The sequence below is a fragment of the Bos grunniens genome, chromosome 22 (assembly GCF_055505025.1).
Source record: "Bos grunniens cultivar Pamir isolate PY7600 chromosome 22, Bosgru_T2T1.0, whole genome shotgun sequence".
Taxonomy (NCBI): domain Eukaryota; kingdom Metazoa; phylum Chordata; class Mammalia; order Artiodactyla; family Bovidae; genus Bos; species Bos grunniens.
Window position 1 is genome coordinate 54,667,784 of NC_141186.1, and position 19,258 is coordinate 54,687,041.

At 51.5% G+C, this 19,258-nt stretch overlaps 3 protein-coding genes across 23 annotated transcripts in view; 2 read left to right on the forward strand and 1 right to left on the reverse strand.

Moving 5' to 3' along the window:
* Positions 1 to 2,753, forward strand: part of ZDHHC3 (zDHHC palmitoyltransferase 3) — a 60,775-nt gene extending 58,022 nt beyond the window's left edge. For all 10 annotated transcript variants that reach the window (XM_086368460.1, XM_086368463.1, XM_086368467.1 and 7 more), the window contains one exon: positions 276 to 2,753. In XM_086368460.1, coding sequence (XP_086224586.1) covers positions 276 to 545 — 270 coding nt within the window. In that variant the 3' untranslated portion in view covers positions 546 to 2,753. The remainder of the gene's footprint in view (positions 1 to 275) is intronic.
* Positions 2,754 to 9,663: 6,910 nt separating this feature from the next.
* TMEM42 (transmembrane protein 42) lies at positions 9,664 to 13,152 on the reverse strand. Of its 2 annotated transcripts, none has more exons than XR_015151792.1 (3): positions 12,691 to 13,152; positions 10,917 to 11,063; positions 9,664 to 10,321 (listed from the first exon to the last, which is right to left on the reverse strand). XR_015151792.1 is itself a non-coding variant. In XM_086368487.1 (3 exons), the coding sequence occupies exons 1-3, from the start codon at positions 13,106 to 13,108 to the stop codon at positions 10,181 to 10,183; spliced, it is 480 nt and encodes a 159-aa protein (XP_086224613.1). In that variant the 5' UTR covers positions 13,109 to 13,152; the 3' UTR covers positions 9,664 to 10,180. The 2 variants fall into 2 exon arrangements, 1 of the variants encoding a protein (XP_086224613.1); XM_086368487.1 differs by having other exon boundaries at positions 12,917 to 13,152.
* The window catches only part of LOC147348650 (uncharacterized), a 47,209-nt gene continuing 41,039 nt past the window's right edge, over positions 13,089 to 19,258 (forward strand). For 5 of the 11 annotated variants that reach the window (XR_015151786.1, XR_015151787.1, XM_086368481.1 and 2 more), the window contains exon 1: positions 18,334 to 19,135. The gene's annotated coding sequence lies outside the window, so the exon portion shown is untranslated. Of the gene's footprint in view, positions 13,201 to 13,223; positions 13,584 to 14,246; positions 14,351 to 17,508; positions 19,136 to 19,258 lie in introns of those variants that run through there. The other 6 variants (XM_086368482.1, XM_086368485.1, XR_015151790.1 and 3 more) reach the window with 5 other exon arrangements.

Here is a 19,258-nt window from a genome sequence, read left to right on the forward strand (position 1 = left end):
GAGCCCCCCGGCGCCCCTCCTCGCCCTCTGAGGAGCGCCCCCGACACCCCTCCCTGCCCTCTGAGGAGCCCCCCGGCGCCCCTCCTCGCCCTCTGAGGAGCGCCCCCGACACCCCTCCCTGCCCTCTGAGGAGCCCCCCGGCGCCCCTCCTCGCCCTCTGAGGAGCCCCCCGGCGCCCCTCCCTGCCCTCTGAGGAGCCCCCAGCCCTGGGCCTCGGCGCTCTGCTGTGCCGGGGCCCCAGCACGCTGACCCTCTGTATCCCATTCTCCCCGCAGGGCATCGAGCGCCTCCAACGAAAGAAGCAGCGCAGGGAACGCAGGGGCAGCTGGAAGTCGGTCAAAGAGACCTTCGGCGGGGACTTTTCCCTGAACTGGTTCAACCCCTTCTCCGGACCGCGTCACCCAAAGCCGCTCAGCGACAGAGACTGGGTGCGACAGGTGTCCTCGGTGTCGGACACGGAGAACACGGAGACGACGACAACGACGACAGAGGAGCCGTCGGAGGAGCCGAAGAACGAGGCCTTCGTGGAGGTGGTCGATGAGTGACGCTGCGGGCGAGGCCGGCACCGGGCCTCGCTGGCTGCAGCCCGGGGCACCTGGGCACCCCACGCGCTCCCCTCACTCCCCTGACCTCCAACCCCCGACCCCCTCCCCACGCCGGGCCAGGTCAGGCGGCGGGGGTGGACGCAGCTTGATGGAGGCAGACGAGAGCCCTGCTGTGAGCTCCCCACCCTGTGAGGGATTGTCAGGAACCATCCTCCGAGGCTGGGCAAGCTTCTCAGCCTGCACAGCCTCACCCAGCAAAGGAAGCTACGAGCAGGGCAGCCCAGGGGCAGAAAAGAACTTGCCTCTCTGTCCTTCCTTGGGGTGTCTGTCTTCTCTTGAGAAGGTTGGGGCCCAGGCTCCTGGCTTTGGGGAACTAAGGCTGTGAGGCGGTGACGGAAGGACAGAGCAGGGCTGGCCTTGGGAACCTGGGGGGGACACCAGCATTAGCAGAGATGGGCCTGGGCAGGCGGCAAGGATCCTGGCTGCTCCCCAGAAAGGGCTACCCACCACCAACCCCCTTGCCTGCCTTACTAGGAGACAGCCATGGTGGCCTTGGCTGCCTCCAGGGCTCCAGTTTGGTTTGAGAGAGGGCCCCACACATGTGGGACATGCACGGTAGGCATGAGCCTAAGTTGTGACAGCAGCACCCAAACAGCTCGCATTCCACAGACACCAGAAGCCTCAGTCCACTCCGAGGCATCCTGTCCCGGGGCTAAGACTCTGTCCACTCCCGGTGGAGGGGCAGAAGGACAACCTATGTAGAGCTCCTGGAACTCCAACCTCCCCTGTGAGAACTGCATTTAACTGTCCCTCCTGAAAAAAGTCTAACCACCCACATGGGCAGAACTGACCAGAAAATCTGGCCTAAGAGTCTTAGGCCTGTTCTCCCAAGACAGTGTCCTTTCTTGGGGCGTCTCTCTCAAACCATGAATGGGGGCCAGGGCCTGCCGATTGAGAAGCAGGAAGGCCCCCTGTCACACACACAGACCTCCCACACTACCAGGCTGAGCCGGGACCCTGCTCATCCCTTGTGAAGCCTGAAGTGTCCGTGATCATTCCTGAAGGCCTGAGCAGAGCGTCATGGGTTCACAATCCCCGTTCTCATAGCAGCTGAAGCAGCATCTTTCACAGAGTCCAGCAGAGGGTTGGCGCCCCATGGTGACTGTGGGTAAGAAAGGAGGGCCAGGCAGTGGCCTAGTTCTGGGAGGACACCCTTGGGCATTCCATAAAGGTGGCGATTGTCAGAGAGACACTGCCGTCCATCCCCAGTGACCTGCCAGGCTCTGGGTTTTCTTGTGGAGGGTCTGCTTCTTTCCTCATCCCAGCTCTAATGATGTCTCACAAGAGGGCGACAACAGGACTCTGGCATTGATAGAGTAGTTGGCAGGGCATGGGGCCTTCCACACCCAGGCCATAGGCCTCTTTTCTGGGTCTGTATCAGCTTTAATATTTATTAACGGCCACATAAGGGACCCTGGGGGCTCTTAAGCCTGTTAACTCACCATCTAGGCAGGATGTGGCTACGGAGGCCTGCTAGTTTTTATCCTTACCCAAAAAAGCATCCAAGGCACAGGCTTGATGGACCGTACACCCAAGAGACTCCATGCTGGGGAAGGAAAGCCATCCCAACCCCTGGAGTCCCCAGGAGGCCGTGGTTAGAAGAAGGGGAGAGGGGTCACTGGTCACTGTTTGCAGACAGCTTCAGGGGTCTCTGCTGAGTCCAAGCCTGAGGTCAAAGGCAGGTGCTGAACCACAGGGCCCCTGAGAAATGTCCCTGCATGACAGGTTTGAAACTGGTCTTCCTCTGGTCATCATGGCCTGAAAGCAGAAATACCCACCAGGCCCAAAGCCGCTTCTGCTTTCAGATTGGTGGGTGCAGAGGCCTTTCACCTGCACAGAGTGGGACCCAGCCCCGACCCCTCTCCTCGCTGAGCCCATCTTCCTCCACACTAGACACATGAGACCATGTCCCAGGAGAGGCACCTGGGCCGTGTGGGAATCACCTGCCCAACCCTAAGCCTCGTGGCCTCGCACCAGCAACCACAGTGGCCTTCTCTCCATAGTGGCTGTCGCCAGTGTGATATTCTGCTTAACCCCAAACTTACCACTGGGCAACTGATGTCAGAACAAGCTGAGGGCTGCAGGGAGGGAGGCCAGGCACAAGCCTCCACCTCTTTGTTTGAATAAAAAGCTCTCTGGTCCACCTCAGCTGCCAGAGTCTCGTGTCTTCATGGAGCTCCCAGTCTAGACCCCTGGGCTGCATCCTGCCTCTCAGGTCACCTTGAGGACATCTCTAAGCCTCTTCTCTCCCATTTGTGGCCCAGGAGACAAGTGTCACATAGCTACACCTTTGTCTTGGGATTTTCTTCCCGTGGTATTTCCAGCAGGAAGAAAACTCACCTTTTATGCACCAAACATTGATGGAGCATCTACTGTGGACATTTGGGCCAAGAGTGCCCAGAACTGAAGGTCCTTGACTCTAGAGCCCAGGCCTCCACCTCTGAATTTCCTGCAAATTTCACATAAAATATCTCTCATTCAGCCCACACGGTGCTACATGGTGCCTCTGCCAGTGTGTGTCCAGTTGGGGGGGGTTATGGCCTTAGAGGGAGGAGCAGGCATCCCCAACGGGGTCCAGAACAAAGAAGCCTGACCCCAGAAAGAGACAGTCCCTTGACCTGGGAAGTTCGGAGGATCAGATGGCTCTCCAAGTTCCCACATGGTCCCAGCATAAGACACTAAGAAGCTTGTTCACAGAAAGAGAAAAGTGACCCAGAGGACCACATGGTCATCTCAAAGGCATCGGAGTTTAGTTAAATGTGTACTGATCATCTGAGCAAGTCTCTGGAGGGCAGCACCCAGAGAAGAACTGCAGGTAACACAAGGGCTTTGTGTTGGCACAAGGAGGTGCCTCCTTCTGGGATGACCACCATCCCCCCAGGAAGGGACAGATCTCTGCCCGAGGGAAGGTGGTTCTCCCTCCCGGGCTGGGCCACCTCCCTGTGGCCAAGAGCCTGTTGGCAGGCCAAGGCCATCTCTCCGGGTCCCTGTACTCCTGCCCACAGCTCTGCTTCTAGGCCCGCCATATGGGGCCACTAGCATCAGTCAGATGAGGTGGGGGGCTAGGCGGGAGCCTTCATGGAGGCACTCCTTGGGATTCTTCTTTACCCCAAAGGTCAGGATGGGTCACCCTTCTTTAACCCCCTTCTTTTCCTGGAGCTGGTTCAAGTCAGGGCCCTTCTGGCTGGCCTGCCTGCTTTCACACCCTGAGGTGGAGGCCCACGGGGTCACTGAGGCGGCTTTATCCCTGGGGGTCAAGGAGTGAATGGGAGGTACAGGGTGATAGATTTTAACCTCCTTGACCGTGAGAGGGAGAAACTGAAGCAACAGGATCAGCAAATTCACTGGCCACTCTAGGGCCACGTCCAAGGTGGTTCATAAGGGCAGGCCTTCTTGAAAAGGGAAGCTCGGGTCTGGGGGCATCAGGGGACGCAGAGCTGACCCTGCTCAGCTGGGCAGGGGCCTGTGATGGGCCGGCTGGCGTGAGGAGCAGGGGTGTAGAGGGGGATGTTTTGGGTGTTAAGAGTGGGAGTGAAATGTCTGGATGAGAACAAGGTGAGGAGCCTGTGGCTTCCTTGGAGAAAGTCCAGAGGCTGTTTGGCGGGAACAGGTAGGCAGGGTCCTGCACCAGGATGGGTAGAGCCATTCACCATCTTCCCCCGTCCCTCCCCCTGCCCCGTGTCAGCCCCCTTGAAGTTTCCTGATCTTAACTTACCATGATCAAGTAGGTGGGACCACTGGCTCACCCACCACCATCACCAGGGGGCTGGGGCTTCTTCCACGTGGAAAACTGGAAATGGCCCCTGCACTGCAGGTGCCTTGAAGGCCCACCAGCTGTGAGGAAGCGCAGGCAGGGGTCATGAATTTTGGTTTCAGGTATCACAGTTTCAAGTTGCCTGAAATTGTCAAAAGTCAAAGGCAAGCAGACAGCACGTGGTCCTCAGTCCTGCGTCTGGTTTGGGCCTGGGCTTGGTATGTGCTGAGGTCTGTAGGAAAGGCCCCCTCTGGGAGGAAGGAGAGGTGGGAGTGAGGGGCAGAAGTCCTCAGACTTCAGGCAAACACAGCGGAGAGAGAAGACACCTTCAGCAGGCCCAGCCAGGGTGGGCAGAAGGCTCCAGTCAGCTGCTGCTTCCAGGGCTGATGTGCACTGGGACTGAAGAGGTGGTCCCTTCTCACGGGGCGAGTGGGCAGCAGCTTTGGGCTTCTGATAGCCTAGGGTCCAGGGAGGGCCTCTGGGGCTGTGGACGCCTTTGGTTCTGATCACAGACAGCCGTGGTCCAAAACTCAAGGTGGCAGGGCAGGACTCTGGGACCCAGGCTGGGCATTTCTACTGTCAATAAGGTGACACTGTGATTCCACGTGACCTGGCCCAGTGGTTGTGATGCTGTGGTTGGTTGGCCTTTGAATGCTATCTTTCACCCAGCTAGCTCTTGAATCTGCCCTCATATGAGTAATCAAGCCTGATCATCTGAAATCTAATGAGTAATAAAATCTAATTATCTGAAAGCTAATATCTAAGGTTTCCTTGGAAGAAAAGCTATGACAAACGTAGACAGCATATTAAAAAGCAGAGACATCACTTTGCTGACAAAGGTCCGTCTAGTCAAAGCTACGGTTTTTCCAGTAGTCATGTATAGATGTGAGAGTTGGACATAAAGAAGGGCACCAAAGAATTGATGCTTTCAAACTATGGTGCTGGAGAAGACTCTTGAGATTCCCTTGGACAACAAGGAGATCTAACCAGTCCATCCTAAAGGAAATCAACCCTGAATATTCATTGGAAGGACTGATGCTGAAGCTCCAATACTTTGGCTACCTGATGCAAAGAGCCAACTCATAGGAAAAGACTGATGCTGGGAAAGATTGAAGGCAGGAGGAGAAGGGTATGACAGAGGATGAGATGGTTGGATGGCATCACCAATTAAATGGACATGAGTTTGTGCAAACTCCAGGAGATGATGAAGGACAGGGAAGACTGGGGTGCTAGAGTTCATGGGGTCGCAAACAAAAATCCCTAGGCAAGAAATGCTTAAATGTTCAACCAAGGCTCAGAACCGGTCAGAGCTGCCACCTCCTTCCGGGGCATCAGGCAAAGTCTAGTTGGTGATGAGAACAGTCTTCTCAGCAGGAACCTGATGAGAAATTTCTTCTCAGCAGGAACTTGATGAGAAATTTCTTGAGTCCAGGTTTTGTTAGGATGCCTTGTATGTGGAATCTGATGGGTTTCCCCTGGCTTCACTGTCCTGGAAAATTCAAAGACACACAACCATTCAGTTGGCGGGGAGTGCTGCGGGAGAGGGGAGGGGCGCTGTGTGAGAAGCCGGGAGTCCCAGCCTCAGCTCAACCTCTTTGAAGGGTCCTGGCTGGTCCTGGGCAGGGCACATGGGCGTCCACACTGCGTGCTGTGAGAAGTACCTAGGAGCTGTAGATGATTACTAAGGATGAGACCCAGGCTGGAGAGTCAGTTGCAGCCGTTAGGGCTGGAACATGCTGCCAGGGCTGGGCGGGGATGTCCGTAGTATTTCTGCCATTGGGAGCACTGCGTATAAACCGATGAGCTGAAAACAATTTCAGCCTCCAACTTGCTGAGTCTGATCCACACACCGATTTTTACAACTTGAATTATTATAGAAGACCTTCATACTGTAGAAGAACAGACATCTAGCTTATTCTGAAAGATCAGAAGATCCAGAAGTACAGCGCTCAAGTTCCTACACAGTCTCAGTTAGCCAAAATAAGCAGCAGCACCTACTGTTTACAAGGTACCTCAAACATCCCTAGAGACATGACTGCCTGGAGACACGTGTGTTTTCCCCAACTCCTCTCAGGAGGTGGGAGAAATTTTCTGCTAAGCCACTTAGGTGAGGGTGGGGAGTGAAATTCCCCAAGAGAAACTCTTGACGCTTAAGTCGTCAAAGACCCCTCACTACCTTTGGGGGTGGGGTGGGGTGGGGGGTGCGGGGAGGGCAGGAGGTGCACACCTGCAGGAAAGAGTTGCTAAGAAGCTTTACACTGTAACTTTTGCATCTTTAGAATTTTGTACTACGTGCAAATAATTACTTATTCCAAAAATTAAAATGTTAAAGATTCAGTTGAGCGAAAACTTAAAAAAAAATTGCCTACTGATGCATCACTTCTTCAGAAAATCTAATTTGGAAAAGCAAAGTGTTATTTGTCTTAGGAATACACCTGGCCTGAAGACTAAGCCAACCAGGGCACCCCCCAGGGGTCTTAGGGACCCACCCCAAGCCAAGACTGAGCTCCAGGCAGGAGCCCTGTCTGCCTCTAGTGGCTCACCTCTACTGGGAGCTTAGCATACTGGAAAGATACAAATTCCTGAGAGGTGGTCATTTCTTCAGACTCTAGAATTTCTGCAATGATGAAACCTTTGATGATTGGGTCATCATCAAACATAGGGAGTCCAAGTAGGTATTGGAATCCAAGGACACAGTTTCTTCAGATGCTGCCGAAGAGCTAGAGAGAAGGGATGTGGTAATTTACTACAGTCCCCCAAAACAAGTTACCATCAAGCACAGAATTAGATGAAATCTGGATGGACAGAACTGGGTTACTTTGGGTAAGTCTCTTCCTCTTTCTGGAAAACAAGCAGCTGAGCTCAAGATGAAATAACAATTGCGTTATCCAGGCTCCCATCCTGAGTCCATGGAGACATCACCAGCTTTAGGACTTTCTGCCCATTCTCAACTGCCCTGGCTACCCACAAACCTGGTTAGAGTAGGCATTTGAGACAAAATCTTTGCCATCATAAAAGACTTCCAGTGCTACTTCTAGCACCCCTGATTCATGACTGTGATGGACCCCACGCTTCTGGACTAGTAGTCTCTTTGGCCCCCATTTTCTCTGTGCATAGATTCCTTGTAACTATCAAGTGGTAGCTACTTAGGAAATGTTCATTTGTGTTAACTCACAAACCGTGAAAACCAAGTCCTCTGAAGCAGGGACACACGTGCACATGGGGGTTATCATCCACCCTTGGACACAGGCAGACCAGTCTCAGGAGGAAGCTACATGGCCTAGTGGTAGGGGGTGGGGTCCTGCAAGGTCTCCACGAGAGGTTTGGAACAGTAAGGGTTGGGAGGTCAGACATGGGGGGCATGAGTTAAGACAGGAATCAAAGAGATGTTCACTTCCTGAGCCAGCTGTGCAGGACTTCCACGGGGCAAATGTGGGACAGTCCTAGCACAAACAGTTAAGAACAGGAACAATCGTAAACCACTGGGGACAAATGAGATCCTTGAGCCCACACAGAGAGATTGTTTCATAGATGGATAGATGGTTGATAGATCAGACAGACAGATGATAGACTGGGGTGAAGGAAGGGTTTTGGTTACAGAATACCAGGGCCCAGTAGGTAAGCGTGGAGGGAGAGCTGAAGTTGGGAAATGACTCTTAAACCATCAGAGAAGGTTGGTTCAGACGAGTCATGCATGCACACTCAGTCGTGTCCAACTCTTTGTGACCCTATGCACTGTAGCTTGCCAGGCTTCTCTGTCCATGGGATCCTCCAGGCAAGGATACCTGAGTGAGTTGCCATGCCCTTCTCCAGGGGATCTTCCTGACCCAGGGACTGAACCCACATTTTGTGCATTAGCAGGTGGGTTCTTTACCACTGAGCCACCTGGGAAGCCCCAGCATGAGCTGTCAGTGGAGACTAAATTGTTGGGGGGGGGGCGGGGGCGTGGCGGGGAATGACGGGAATGATTTTCATGAGGACCAGCATATTTGCATGACCTCATTTACTTGTTTACTCCAACGAACTTTGTCCTTTCTGAAATGAAATGGGAAGGAGTTGAGATGCCTCAGGGAGTGTGAAGCAGCAAAAGCTGAGATGCTGGGTGACACAGCAGAGACTGAAGTAATGCAGACATAGCCAGGGCACACTTAAGAGCCTTAAAAACCAGAAGAGCCACAAAAGGATGCTCCAAGGAGCCTCCCAAGAGGACCTGGCCGTGATCATGCCTTGGTTTTAGACTTCCAGCCTCCAGAACTGTGAAAGAATACGTTTCTATTGGGTTAGCCACCAATTTTGTGGCCATTTGTTTCTGCCCTAGGAAAGGAATTCAGGGCACAGAGTCCATGTGTAGTACTGGAGCGTCCTCGCCCGCCGCCTCCTTGAGGCCCTGCAGTGTGACTCAGCACCCTCATGCAGGTGGGCTCACGAGGTCAGAGCAGTGCTGGGACTGCAGGAAGCCATACCTCAGCCATAATTTTTATTTTTTTTAATGCTTTTGTTTTCTGTAGTTATTGCACCTGGGTGGGTGGAAAAGACTGAAATGTCAACTGCCCGTAATGTCATATCATAAATGCTGGGGAACCATCCCGATCAGGGTAAGCTGTGAGGGAAGTGTTGGCAGGATACGACTTCCTTGTTTTTTGCCACCAGTAGGCGAGTTGGAATTTAAATCCTCTCAGTATTAAAAAACAAAACCAGTCTGCATAATGGATGATGTTTGCTGTAACTTCTGCCTCTTGGAGTCTCAGGAGAGAGATGACAGATGGAGACACACTGGTAGGGTTTTAAAAGGCAAAGTTGTTCTCATACCAAAGTTAGCGATAGTTGCTAAGGCTCTCTTGTGAGACCATCAGCCTATGACTTTTCAGCTTGTGTGTGGATTTCTGGCGGTGGGGGGGGGGGGCGGGGGCGACTGTCCAATCAGGACTCAAAAATGACAAGACGGCAACTTCCCTGGGGCAGGGGGTGGTCCAGTGGTTAGGACTCTGTGCTCTCACTGCCAAGGACCAGGGTTCAATCCCTGCTCAGGGAACTAAAATCCCAGAGGCCAAGTGGCACAGCCATAACATAACATAAAATATTGTAAGAGATATGGACAGATATGCTCCTGAATTTGAAGAACACTTGCCTGGGTAGAGTCAGGAAGGAACTGGCAGGCAGAGTGTAGCCAAGTCCCAGGCCTGGAAGTGGGGATGGGATTTCAACTTCCCTCCGAGAACTACAGCTCACCCCAGTTGCTCTTACTCCAAAAAAATGAGGAAAGGAAAAAAATCAGGACAGAATCAAGATCACACACCTGGCAGCTTAAACTTACAAAACAAAGCATTTATTAATCCAGTTTTTCTTCTCTTGCTTTAATACAGAAGCATGAGGCTGATGGTCTGGTAACATCGATGTGAAGCCAAAAGCCCAACCAGTCCTGATTCCAAAATCCCGTGACTAGCCTTCGTTAGGCAACAGGATTGCAGTTACAGTGTGGTCTCAAGTCCATACAGGAAGCTGACCAACCCCAGGGTCTCCTGCACCTGCCGGGGCCTGCTGGGTGGGCCGGGAAACATGAGAATCAACAGCACAGTGCAGACGGATGGAGGCGGTGGCTTCGGGCAGAACACTGCCGAGCTGTACTTCCCCTGACAGAAGCTGGAGCTGTCCACCCACAAGGCTTCTTGGTCATGGGCCCACTTCCCTGGGCAGCATCCTCCTCTGGCCCAGGGTCGGAAGGCTGAGCACCCAGATCGCCCTGAGCTGCGGTCCCCACACGCCAGCCCGAGCCTGAGCCGCCATGACTGTCTTTCCAGCGGGTCTGCCCAGCCGGCTGGTGCTACCGCTGCTTGTGCGGAAGGGGCTTCCTGGGCGGTGGGAGCTCCCTGTGGATCAGGGTGAGTCCACAGAGGATGAGGAACACTCCACCCCACCACAAGACCTCCTGGCACTCTCCGTACAACACAAAACCCAGGAAGGCCTGTGGGACAGAAACAGCTGTGAGGCTGGGTGGACACGTGCCTGCAGGGTGGGTGGGCACCACCTGACTCCCCTGTGGCCAAGTGCCTCCCAGGGCAGGAAGAAAGGTCTGGAGCTGGAAGTCTTGGGCCTGAAACCCAGCTGTGATCTTCAACAAGTCTCACCTGTAGAAGTGGGGCAGGTACCTCCTCATGGCAGTGGACCAGCAGAGGGGACAAGAGAGGCCAGCAGCGGCCAGCAGCCAGGCCCTGCACACAGCCGGCCCAGCACGCCCGCCCTGCTTGGACTGCACGCTGACTGGCTCAGCCCCACTGGGAGGGAAGAACCTCCACCCTCCATGTCTCCTGCCTGAGTTCACATATCCTTGTGGAGCAGCAAACAAATAGGCTTTCGACAGCTGGACTTCCTTGCCATCTAACTTGAGAAGGTCACCAAGTTTGAGAGGTTGGAGGAGAAGCCACAGGGAGTCAAGATACCGCCCAACCTCTGCTTCGGTTCCTGTCCCTTCTCCTAGGTGGGAAAGCAGGTGTTGCCCAAGGACAACCCACCCAGAACCCAGGTTTGGGACAGAGGAACCATACACTCAGGCTACTCACCGAGTTGAGGATGTTTGAAAAAGTCACTGTGACAGATGCAATGGCTGAAGACATAGACAAACTGAGGCCCCGGCTAAAGATCGTCCACATCAGAGAATTGGTGGTAGCCATCATAATAATGCCTAAGACGCAGAAGCCCACGTTCACCTGCAGGAGAAAGGATCACTGCAGCCACGGTCAGCCCTGGACAAGCTTGACCAGCAGCCACCCTTACAGCCACCCAGGGTCACAGTCACTGCTGGCAGCCAGGCCACCACAGCCTGGGGGTCCTCAGAGCTTTCTTGCATAGGACTTCACTTAACCCTCAGCCAGTGGCACACTCATTTAACAGCTGAAACAAACTCAGAGAAGACATTTATTTGGCCATTGTACTAACCATGTGACCTTGGGCGGAAGTAAAGTGCTAATTCATATCCAGTTATCTCCTATTGAACACCAGTCTGTTACGGCCCCACAGTGACCAGCAAGGAGGGGGAAGTTCAGTCCCAGTGGGCCAAGTAGTTACCCCAGTCTGAGTAAATGAGGGGCAGGGTCCTCACATGCCAGAATCAGGTAACACAGGAATTGGTGGTCTCCCTGCTGTCCTATGCAGCCTATAAGCCACTCAGCCAGGTCCCACCAGGCATTCTTGAGCTTCTACTTGGTAGCAGGCCCTGAGCTAAGTGTTACAAGTACATTTTTATTTATTCCTTAACTTCATTTTACAGATAAGGAACCTGACGCATTAAGGAGCTTGCCTGAAGTGCCACAGCTTGGGGGAGCCACCAGGATTCAGGCCCAGGCAGTGGGACTCCATGCTCTGAACTAGGACACAGCATGGGAAACCACACCTGGGAGTGTCTGACTAGTGATTCCAGGTGTCTCTTGGAGAACATGCAGATTTCATTCATTCGTTTGTTTCAGGAGAGTACTGAGAGAACAGAGGATCTTTAGAAGCCTCCTACACAAAGGACATGCGGACCCCTTACTTGGTTTTGAGTTATTAACCTGCGTGCAGAGAGCCGCTTCCCCTGGGGATGGCACCCATCTACACCTCCTCTTCTTTCTCCTGACAGTTTTCCAGCAGCTGAATATATGGTGTCTTGAGGAAGGAGTGTCTCTGTATAATTTACACAGAAGCCCCATTATGTGCCAGCGGCAGCCTACTTATGTAAAGGCTTATGAAGGTCTGCTGCACAACTGAGAAAACAAGAAAACCTCATGGCTCATGGTTACTCATCTTACTTTGGACCACTTACTCCAATGAGAATTATACACGTCAGGATACCAACCTCAAGCATGGCAGTGCCCACTGGATTAGCCCTTAACAGGCTTAAACCTAAAGAACCAGACTGTCTACTGTCTCAGTTGAGGACTAACCCTGAGTTGCAGCAGCTGCAATGAAAACTCGACCAAGTAGAACCTTGCCTATTTGACTGGAGATAGGACCTTAGCAGACGTGGGGAGGCAGTTCAAGAGTTCTCAGCATTGGGGAAATATCCAAAACGGTTGTCTCAATCTTCCTTTTATAGGACATCCCAAATTCCCAAGTTTCCTGGCAGGTGGGTTGACCAGTCAAAACACCCGTTAAAGACGGAGTTGGGCAACAGGCTTCTCACCTTAAGAGTCACGTGGAGAGAAATGCTCAGGCACAAAGGGCTTAAAATGAAAGGTAGACAGTGGATGTAGGAGGTGTGCGTCTTCCCCGAGAGTGAACTAGCCCAGTCGGAGGGCAGATTTTTGGGGTCCCTGGTAAGGTAACAGGCCTCAGTCCCCAACGTCTCTTACCACCTACATTAGACGAGGGCTGGGCGTGATTCCGAGTCGAGGTATGCTCTTCTGCCCCCGCTGTTCTGCAGCGCCCGGTTACGGATGGGCCCCCCAACCCACCCCTCAAAACAGACCCGCGGGGGTCGGACGGCCCCAGCGCCGCCAGCCCCGCCCCGCCCCGGAGCCCCGCAGCGCCCCTCCTCCGCCTGGCCCCTCCCGCCGGCCCACCGCAGCAGCGCCCCCAGCTCGACCTCTCTGCCGAAGGCCAGCTTGGCGGAGGCGGCGGCCAAGGCCCCGAACGCGCCGGCGCACAGGCAGTTGAACACGCCCCAAAAGCGGCGCCGCATCGCGCCGGCCTGGAGGTGCGGGGGGAATCCGGCAGAAGTGTTAGGGTAGGCGGCGGCGCACACCCCTCCGCCTCCGGGCAGCGGTCTTCCGGCCATGGCGCTCGCAGCCACCTCTCGGGGTGCCAGCCAGCGGCTGGGCCGGAGGCGCGCGACGATTGGACGGCGGCCTCACGTGAGCGCCGCACCACGTGAGTGGGATGGCCAATTGCGGCTCCGGGATGGCCTCGAAGAGCGGGGCCGCCGCAGTCTTCCTGGCGGTGGTCGATTTTCCGCGTTAGGTTTAGGCTTTCGCAGGAGCACTCCTGCACCGATATATCCAAGGCTGACTGTGATCACTGTTGTAGAACAACTCCTCGTGACTCAGCAGTTTCAACCCCTGTTACTTGGTGGGGTCCAGCATCAGTTTCCCTTAAGAATTGTTTAAAATGCCTAATCCCAGGTTCTCTGCCCCACACCCATTGAATCAGAATCTACATTTTTAACAAAACCCCCAGGAGACTGACCTGCACCTCCTAGAAGCACAAAATGGAGAGATGCAGATGGGAGAGGGCGCTAGAGATCTGCAGGCTCAGTAAGAAAGCGGAGTTGGAGTTGAGGGCTGGGGAGGGAGGTTAGGGCTTCTGGCAGCTCAGATGGCCCAGATGGTTACATGCACATTGTAGGAAATTTAGAAAGTATAATTAGAAGAAAATGTCATCCATCATCACCCCACTGAGATACTCAGGATTGACATTACTTCCACTTTTCCATACACTTAAATACTGCTAAAATGTTTTCACTTAAGAAGTAGTACATTTCTCTGAAAACAAACTGTCGTTGGGAATTTCCTGGTGGTCTAGTGGTTAAGACTCTGCTTCCACAGCATGGGGGGCACAGGCTTGATTCTTGGCTGGGAAACTTAAGACTGGCATGCCATGTGACAGGGACAAAAATAATTTAATTTTCAAAAGATATATGTGCTTAGTTGCTCAATTGTGTCCAACACTTCGAGGTCCCATAGGCTGTTCCAGCCAGGCTCCTCTGTCCATAGGATTCTCCGGGCAAGAATTCTGGAGTGGGTTGCCATTCCCTACTCCAGGAGAATCTTCCCCACCCAGGGATCCAACCCACATCTCTTGAGTCTCATGCCTAATCCCCAGCACCTGTGAATGTGAATATATTTGGAAATGGGTCAACTGTAATCAAATTAAGATGAGGTCATTAGGGTGGGCTCTAATCTGACTACTGTCTTTAGAAGAGAGGAAGACACAGGGAAGAATGCCCTGTGACCACAGAGGCGGAGATTGGAACGCTGTATCTACAAGCCGAGAAACACAGGGTTGCCAGCAACACCACAAGGTAAGAGAGGCATGGAACAGCTTGTACTCTTGAGGCGTGAGCCTTGCTAGCACCTGGATTTTAGACTTCTAGTCTCCAGAACCGGAGAAGGCAATGGCACCCCACTCCAGTACTCTTGCCTGGAAAATCCCATGGACAGAGGAGCCTGGTAGGCTGCAGTCCATGGGGTCGCTTAAAGTCAGGCATGACTAAGCGACTTCACTTTCACTTTTCACTTTCATGCATTGGAGAAGGAAATGGCAACCCACTCCAGTATTCTTGCCTGGAGAATCCCAGGGACAGAGGAGCCTAGTGGGCTGCCATCTATGGGGCCGCACAGAGTCGGACACGACTGAAGCGACTTAGCAGCAGCAGCAGTCTCCAGAACTGTGAGAGAATATGGTTTGGTTGTGTTAAGCCACCTGGTTTGTGCCAGTTCGTTGTGGCAGACCTAGGGAGCTCAAATAGCTGAGAGAACCCAAGCCTGTGTATTACCAGCTTCCCTAGTCCACCACCTTCTCCCACCTGCAAGGCTGCTGTCCCCTGTAAGATGGGGGGCCCTCCCGCTGATCCAGCTGGCCCTGTGGGTCACATAACTCCTATTGTTAAGTCAGTCACCACAAATCAGGGACCCCATTGATTCAGTCAGCACCCTTATATCACTTGACTCCCATATACTGATATTAAACCAGCCCCCTAAATCCATCACTCTCCCCTTCATGGAAGCATAATAAAGGAAAGAAAAAAGTGTCCAAAAGTAGTCAGTGCATCATCAAGGCTTCCTTTTTAGTATTCCTATAGAATGGCATTTTAATAGATTACAAATTTATTGAAGATGTACCTACATGGTAACAGTCTTGTTTTAAAGGGGGATATTAATTTTTGGTGTCTTGGGGCTTCCTCGGTGGTCCAGTGGTTAAGACTCCACACTTTGAATGCACCAATGCAGGGGCCATGGGTTTGATCCCTAAATGGCAACCCACTCCAGTATTCTTGCCTGGAAAATCCCATGGATGGAGGAGCCTGGTAGGCTATAGTCCATGGGGTTGCAAAGAGTCAGACATGACTGAGTGACTTTACTTTCTTCTTTCTTTCTTGGGAAACAGAAACACACACACACAATCATTTTCAAGATGCATCAATAGTAATTGTTTTATGTTATTGACATAGAGCTTATATATTACCTTTTAGAATGCCATGACACTTTAAAAAGTTTTAGATCTCTATGAAGATACATATAAAATATGTATGTGTGTATATATATGCACACACACATGTTAGTTTTCAAACCCATCTGAAGTATAATTTGACTGAAGCAAAAAATCGTATGTCAAAGAATCAGTAAAAGCAAACGAACTTGCTCCAAACCTTCTGATGCCAGTGGATTTCCAGCTCACTGTGAGGTCATGTCCCATTAATCTCCATCATATCTCTGCCTTCAGCTTCTGCTCCTCTCTCCTTCCTCACTCACTGGCCTCCTTATGTACCCAAGTGATAACTGGAGTATTCCAGATTTAGAATATTTGCATTTCTTCTCTCTGGGTTACTTTCCCCCGACATCCACATGGCTTGCTGGATAACCATCTTATTTATTCAAATGTCACTTGCTCAGGGCCTTTATGGTTTCCTCTATGTTTGAAAATACAGGGAATTCCCTAGTGGTCCAGTGGTTAGGACTTGGTGCTTTCACTTTTGGGACCCAGCCTTGATCCCTGGTCAGGGAATTAGGTCTTCCCGAAGGAAATGGCAACCCACTCCAGTATTCTTGCCTGGAGAATCCCATGGACAGAGGAGCCTGATGGGCTACAGTCCATGGGGTCGCAAAGAGTCAGACATGACTGAGTGACTTCACTTTCACTTTCCCTCATTTAGTTTTTCTTCTCACCATTATCACTTTCTAAATACACATTTTATTTTAATTTTGCTTGTTATCCGTTCTCTTGTTTAATTTTCCGCACTAGAATGTAAGGATATACGTTGCAAAAATTTATGATTTTTTTTTTTTTTTGCTGTGGTTTCCCTGGAGCCTAGATCTGTATCAGTCATATAGTAGGTACACAGTAATATTTGTTGAATGAATGAATGAACAGCTATAAAACAGATACAAAGAGACAATGCACAGGGTTTTGATGCTGTACTGTGTGTGGTGAGATTGTTGGAACTAGAGTTTAGGGCCAAGAAGAAACCGGGACCTAAATATTCATCAATAGTAAAAAATTGGTTAGTGTTTTTAAAGTTATTGACAGAGACCATAATAGTAACCATTTTTTCCCCTTGCTTAATGTTTGCCTTTCTTAACATTATGTTGTGTGTATTAAAAAGGGGGTTATGATACTTTAAAGGAGGGTCAGGTTAGAATGCACTTCCATCATGAGTTCAAGAAAGAAAGGTCTGGAACACTGCTATAGGACAAGACTGAAGTATTTGTTTTTAGAAAGAGAGAGAAAGGAAGGGAGGAAGGCAGGCAGGCAGGAAGTGATAGGGACAGAGTAAGGGATGAGGTCATTGTTTTGTCATCGTTCGTGCACGTACTCAGTCGCGTCCGACACCTTGCGACCCCATGGACTGTAACCCGCCAGGCTTCTCTGTCTGTGGAGTTTCCCAGGCAAGAATACCAGAGTGGGTTGCCTTTTCCTTCTCCAGGAGATGTTCCCAACCCAGGATTGAACACATGTATCTTACATCTCCTGCATTGGCAGGCGAGTTCTTTACCACTAGCGCCACTTGGGAAGTCCAGGTAATTATTAATAAATAGTTGATTCCACTAGGGGATTCTAGTAAAGAAAAAAGTACGGGAGACCCCTGTAAGTTACTGATCACTAAAGAAAGCAGGCTTGTTCAGCAACAAAACTGTGCACCATCAGCATGAGACATGCCCGAAAACAATCAGACAATTGTGGCATGAGACCCACATCCGGCCCCGTGAGCTCAGTAAATTAATGATTCCTCTGCGCACACTAAAAACAAACATATAAGGGAAAGGTGATATACTAAAACGTGAGACGATTCACCGTTTCGGTCATGTGCCGCTGCCTTTTCACTCATTTCCATTGCGCAATGACAGTCCTGGCTTGACATGTAGGGACAAGGAAACTCCTCCTCTCACCCGCCTGTCTGTAAGCCTCACAAGCATCCTATTGTAGTAAATCACTTCTTATCTATCGCTTTGCCTCTTGTAGACATGGATTTGATTCCTGGTCCGGGAAGATCCCACATGCCACGCAGCAGCTAAGCCTGTGTGACATAGTTATTGAGCCTGTGCCCTAGAGCCTGGGAGCCGCAACTGAAGCCCACGCCCCAGAGCCCGTGCTCCACAAGAGAGACCACTGCGACGAGAAGCCCGAGCACCGCCTAGAGAGTAGCCCCTGCCTGCCGCAGTTAGGGAAGAGGCCGAGCAGCAACGGAGACCCAGCACAGCCAAAAATAACTAAATAACAGTATTTAAAAAACAAACAAACAGAAAGCCAGGAGTCCGAGCAGATGGCAGACAAGGGTTGTAGAGAAGCATCTTACTGGGGTCTGCATTTGTTTATTTTTTTTATTTATTATAGAACAAAGAAAAAGTGGGCTGAGGAGCCGAAGTAAGAAGACCAGTGAAAGTGGTTGCAAAGATGCCCTGGTTTAGGCCTGACACCGGGAGGGAGTGTGTTAAATTCTTCTTGCTGTCAGCCATTCCCAGGTGAACTGAATAAAGGTATTGTAGTTTAATCTTCAGGCACATCGGGGGAAGGGTTCCCAGAGAGGAGCCGCTGCATATATTTTAAGCTATAGGCAACATCTCTTTAATGATTAACTTGTCGCAAAAGCAATAGAGAACAAAGGCGAAAGTAAAAGAAACAGACCTATTACAGAGGCAGATTTATGGATTACCTAATCCAGCCTAATTCATTTCATGAACTTTTCCTTAGGTAAAGGTTATTCTGCTGGCCTGGATGTAAATAACCATCAGTTTGTCTTCAGAATCATGTCTGAATTACCACAATATATTGAGGCTTTTCTTGCTGTATCAGAGGAGCTAACGAAAGGCAGTTCTGATCAGGCCAAAGATAAAACTGGGAAACTCACTATCATATGGAAAATACGGGGGCACCATAACTGAACTTGGTTTCATGGATTTAAGAACAGCGAGCTGCAGGATATTCTGATAGAGAGGCATGTTGTAAGAGATGAAGGGAAATTCTGGCTCTGAGGAAGGAAGGGCCCTGTCCAGAGTCTGTCAGGATAGACTCAGCAGAGCTTGAACCAAAGTGATTATAAGAGGGTCCTAGATCCGGTGTTTGTATGCTATTTATTTTTATTACTTCATGCTTCTATTCAGCTACTGTTTTTGAAGCCCTACTATGAGCCAGTTACCGTTCTAAGCACTGTGCATATATCGCATTAAAAACAATCCCTGCTTTCTTCCCTTCTAAGGAGGGGAGACTGATATTAAGAAATAATTTACACGTGCAGAGCTGGGCCGATAGATTGAGAGCAGCTGTGGTGTAGGTGGGACTCGGCAAAGGGTTGGCTCCGGAACTCAAATCTGCAGGGGAAGGAGGGGTGAGGAGACCAGAGGAAAGAAGACTCTAGACTCAAGAGCGAGCGAGTGTGAGTCTCCAAGGAGGGGCCACCTGATCTGCTTGAGGAACGCTGGGAGGTCAGTGTGGTCAGAGTCCAAGAAGCAACGGGGAGATTAGCAGGGCGGCGAGGAGGAGCCCAGACTTAGAGGGCCTTCGGCTGCTTGAATTGTGGACAAGGCCTGATGCCACGTGAAGACCTTGAATGGTGTATCTGAGAAGGCCCAGCCCGGCTCCTGTGTTCATGGTAGGCATCAGGGTATGAGGGTGGAAAGAAGGGGCTTGTTTGAGGTTCCTGTGGGAAGCAGGCAAGGGAGGCTGGGGGATTTGACCAGAGCATCGGTGAAGGGTCGCGTGAGGGGTACTCAGA

Coding starts and splice junctions, on each gene's coding strand:
- TMEM42 (XM_086368487.1), bottom strand. CDS start 13,108: ATGGCCGGAAGACCGCTGCCCGGAGGCGGAGGGGTGTGCGCCGCCGCC. Junction 11,064..12,916: donor AGCTGGCCTTCGGCAGAGAG/GTCGAGCTGGGG, acceptor TTTCTCCTGCAG/GTGAACGTGGGCTTCTGCGT. Junction 10,322..10,916: donor TTTCAAACATCCTCAACTCG/GTGAGTAGCCTG, acceptor TCTGTCCCACAG/GCCTTCCTGGGTTTTGTGTT.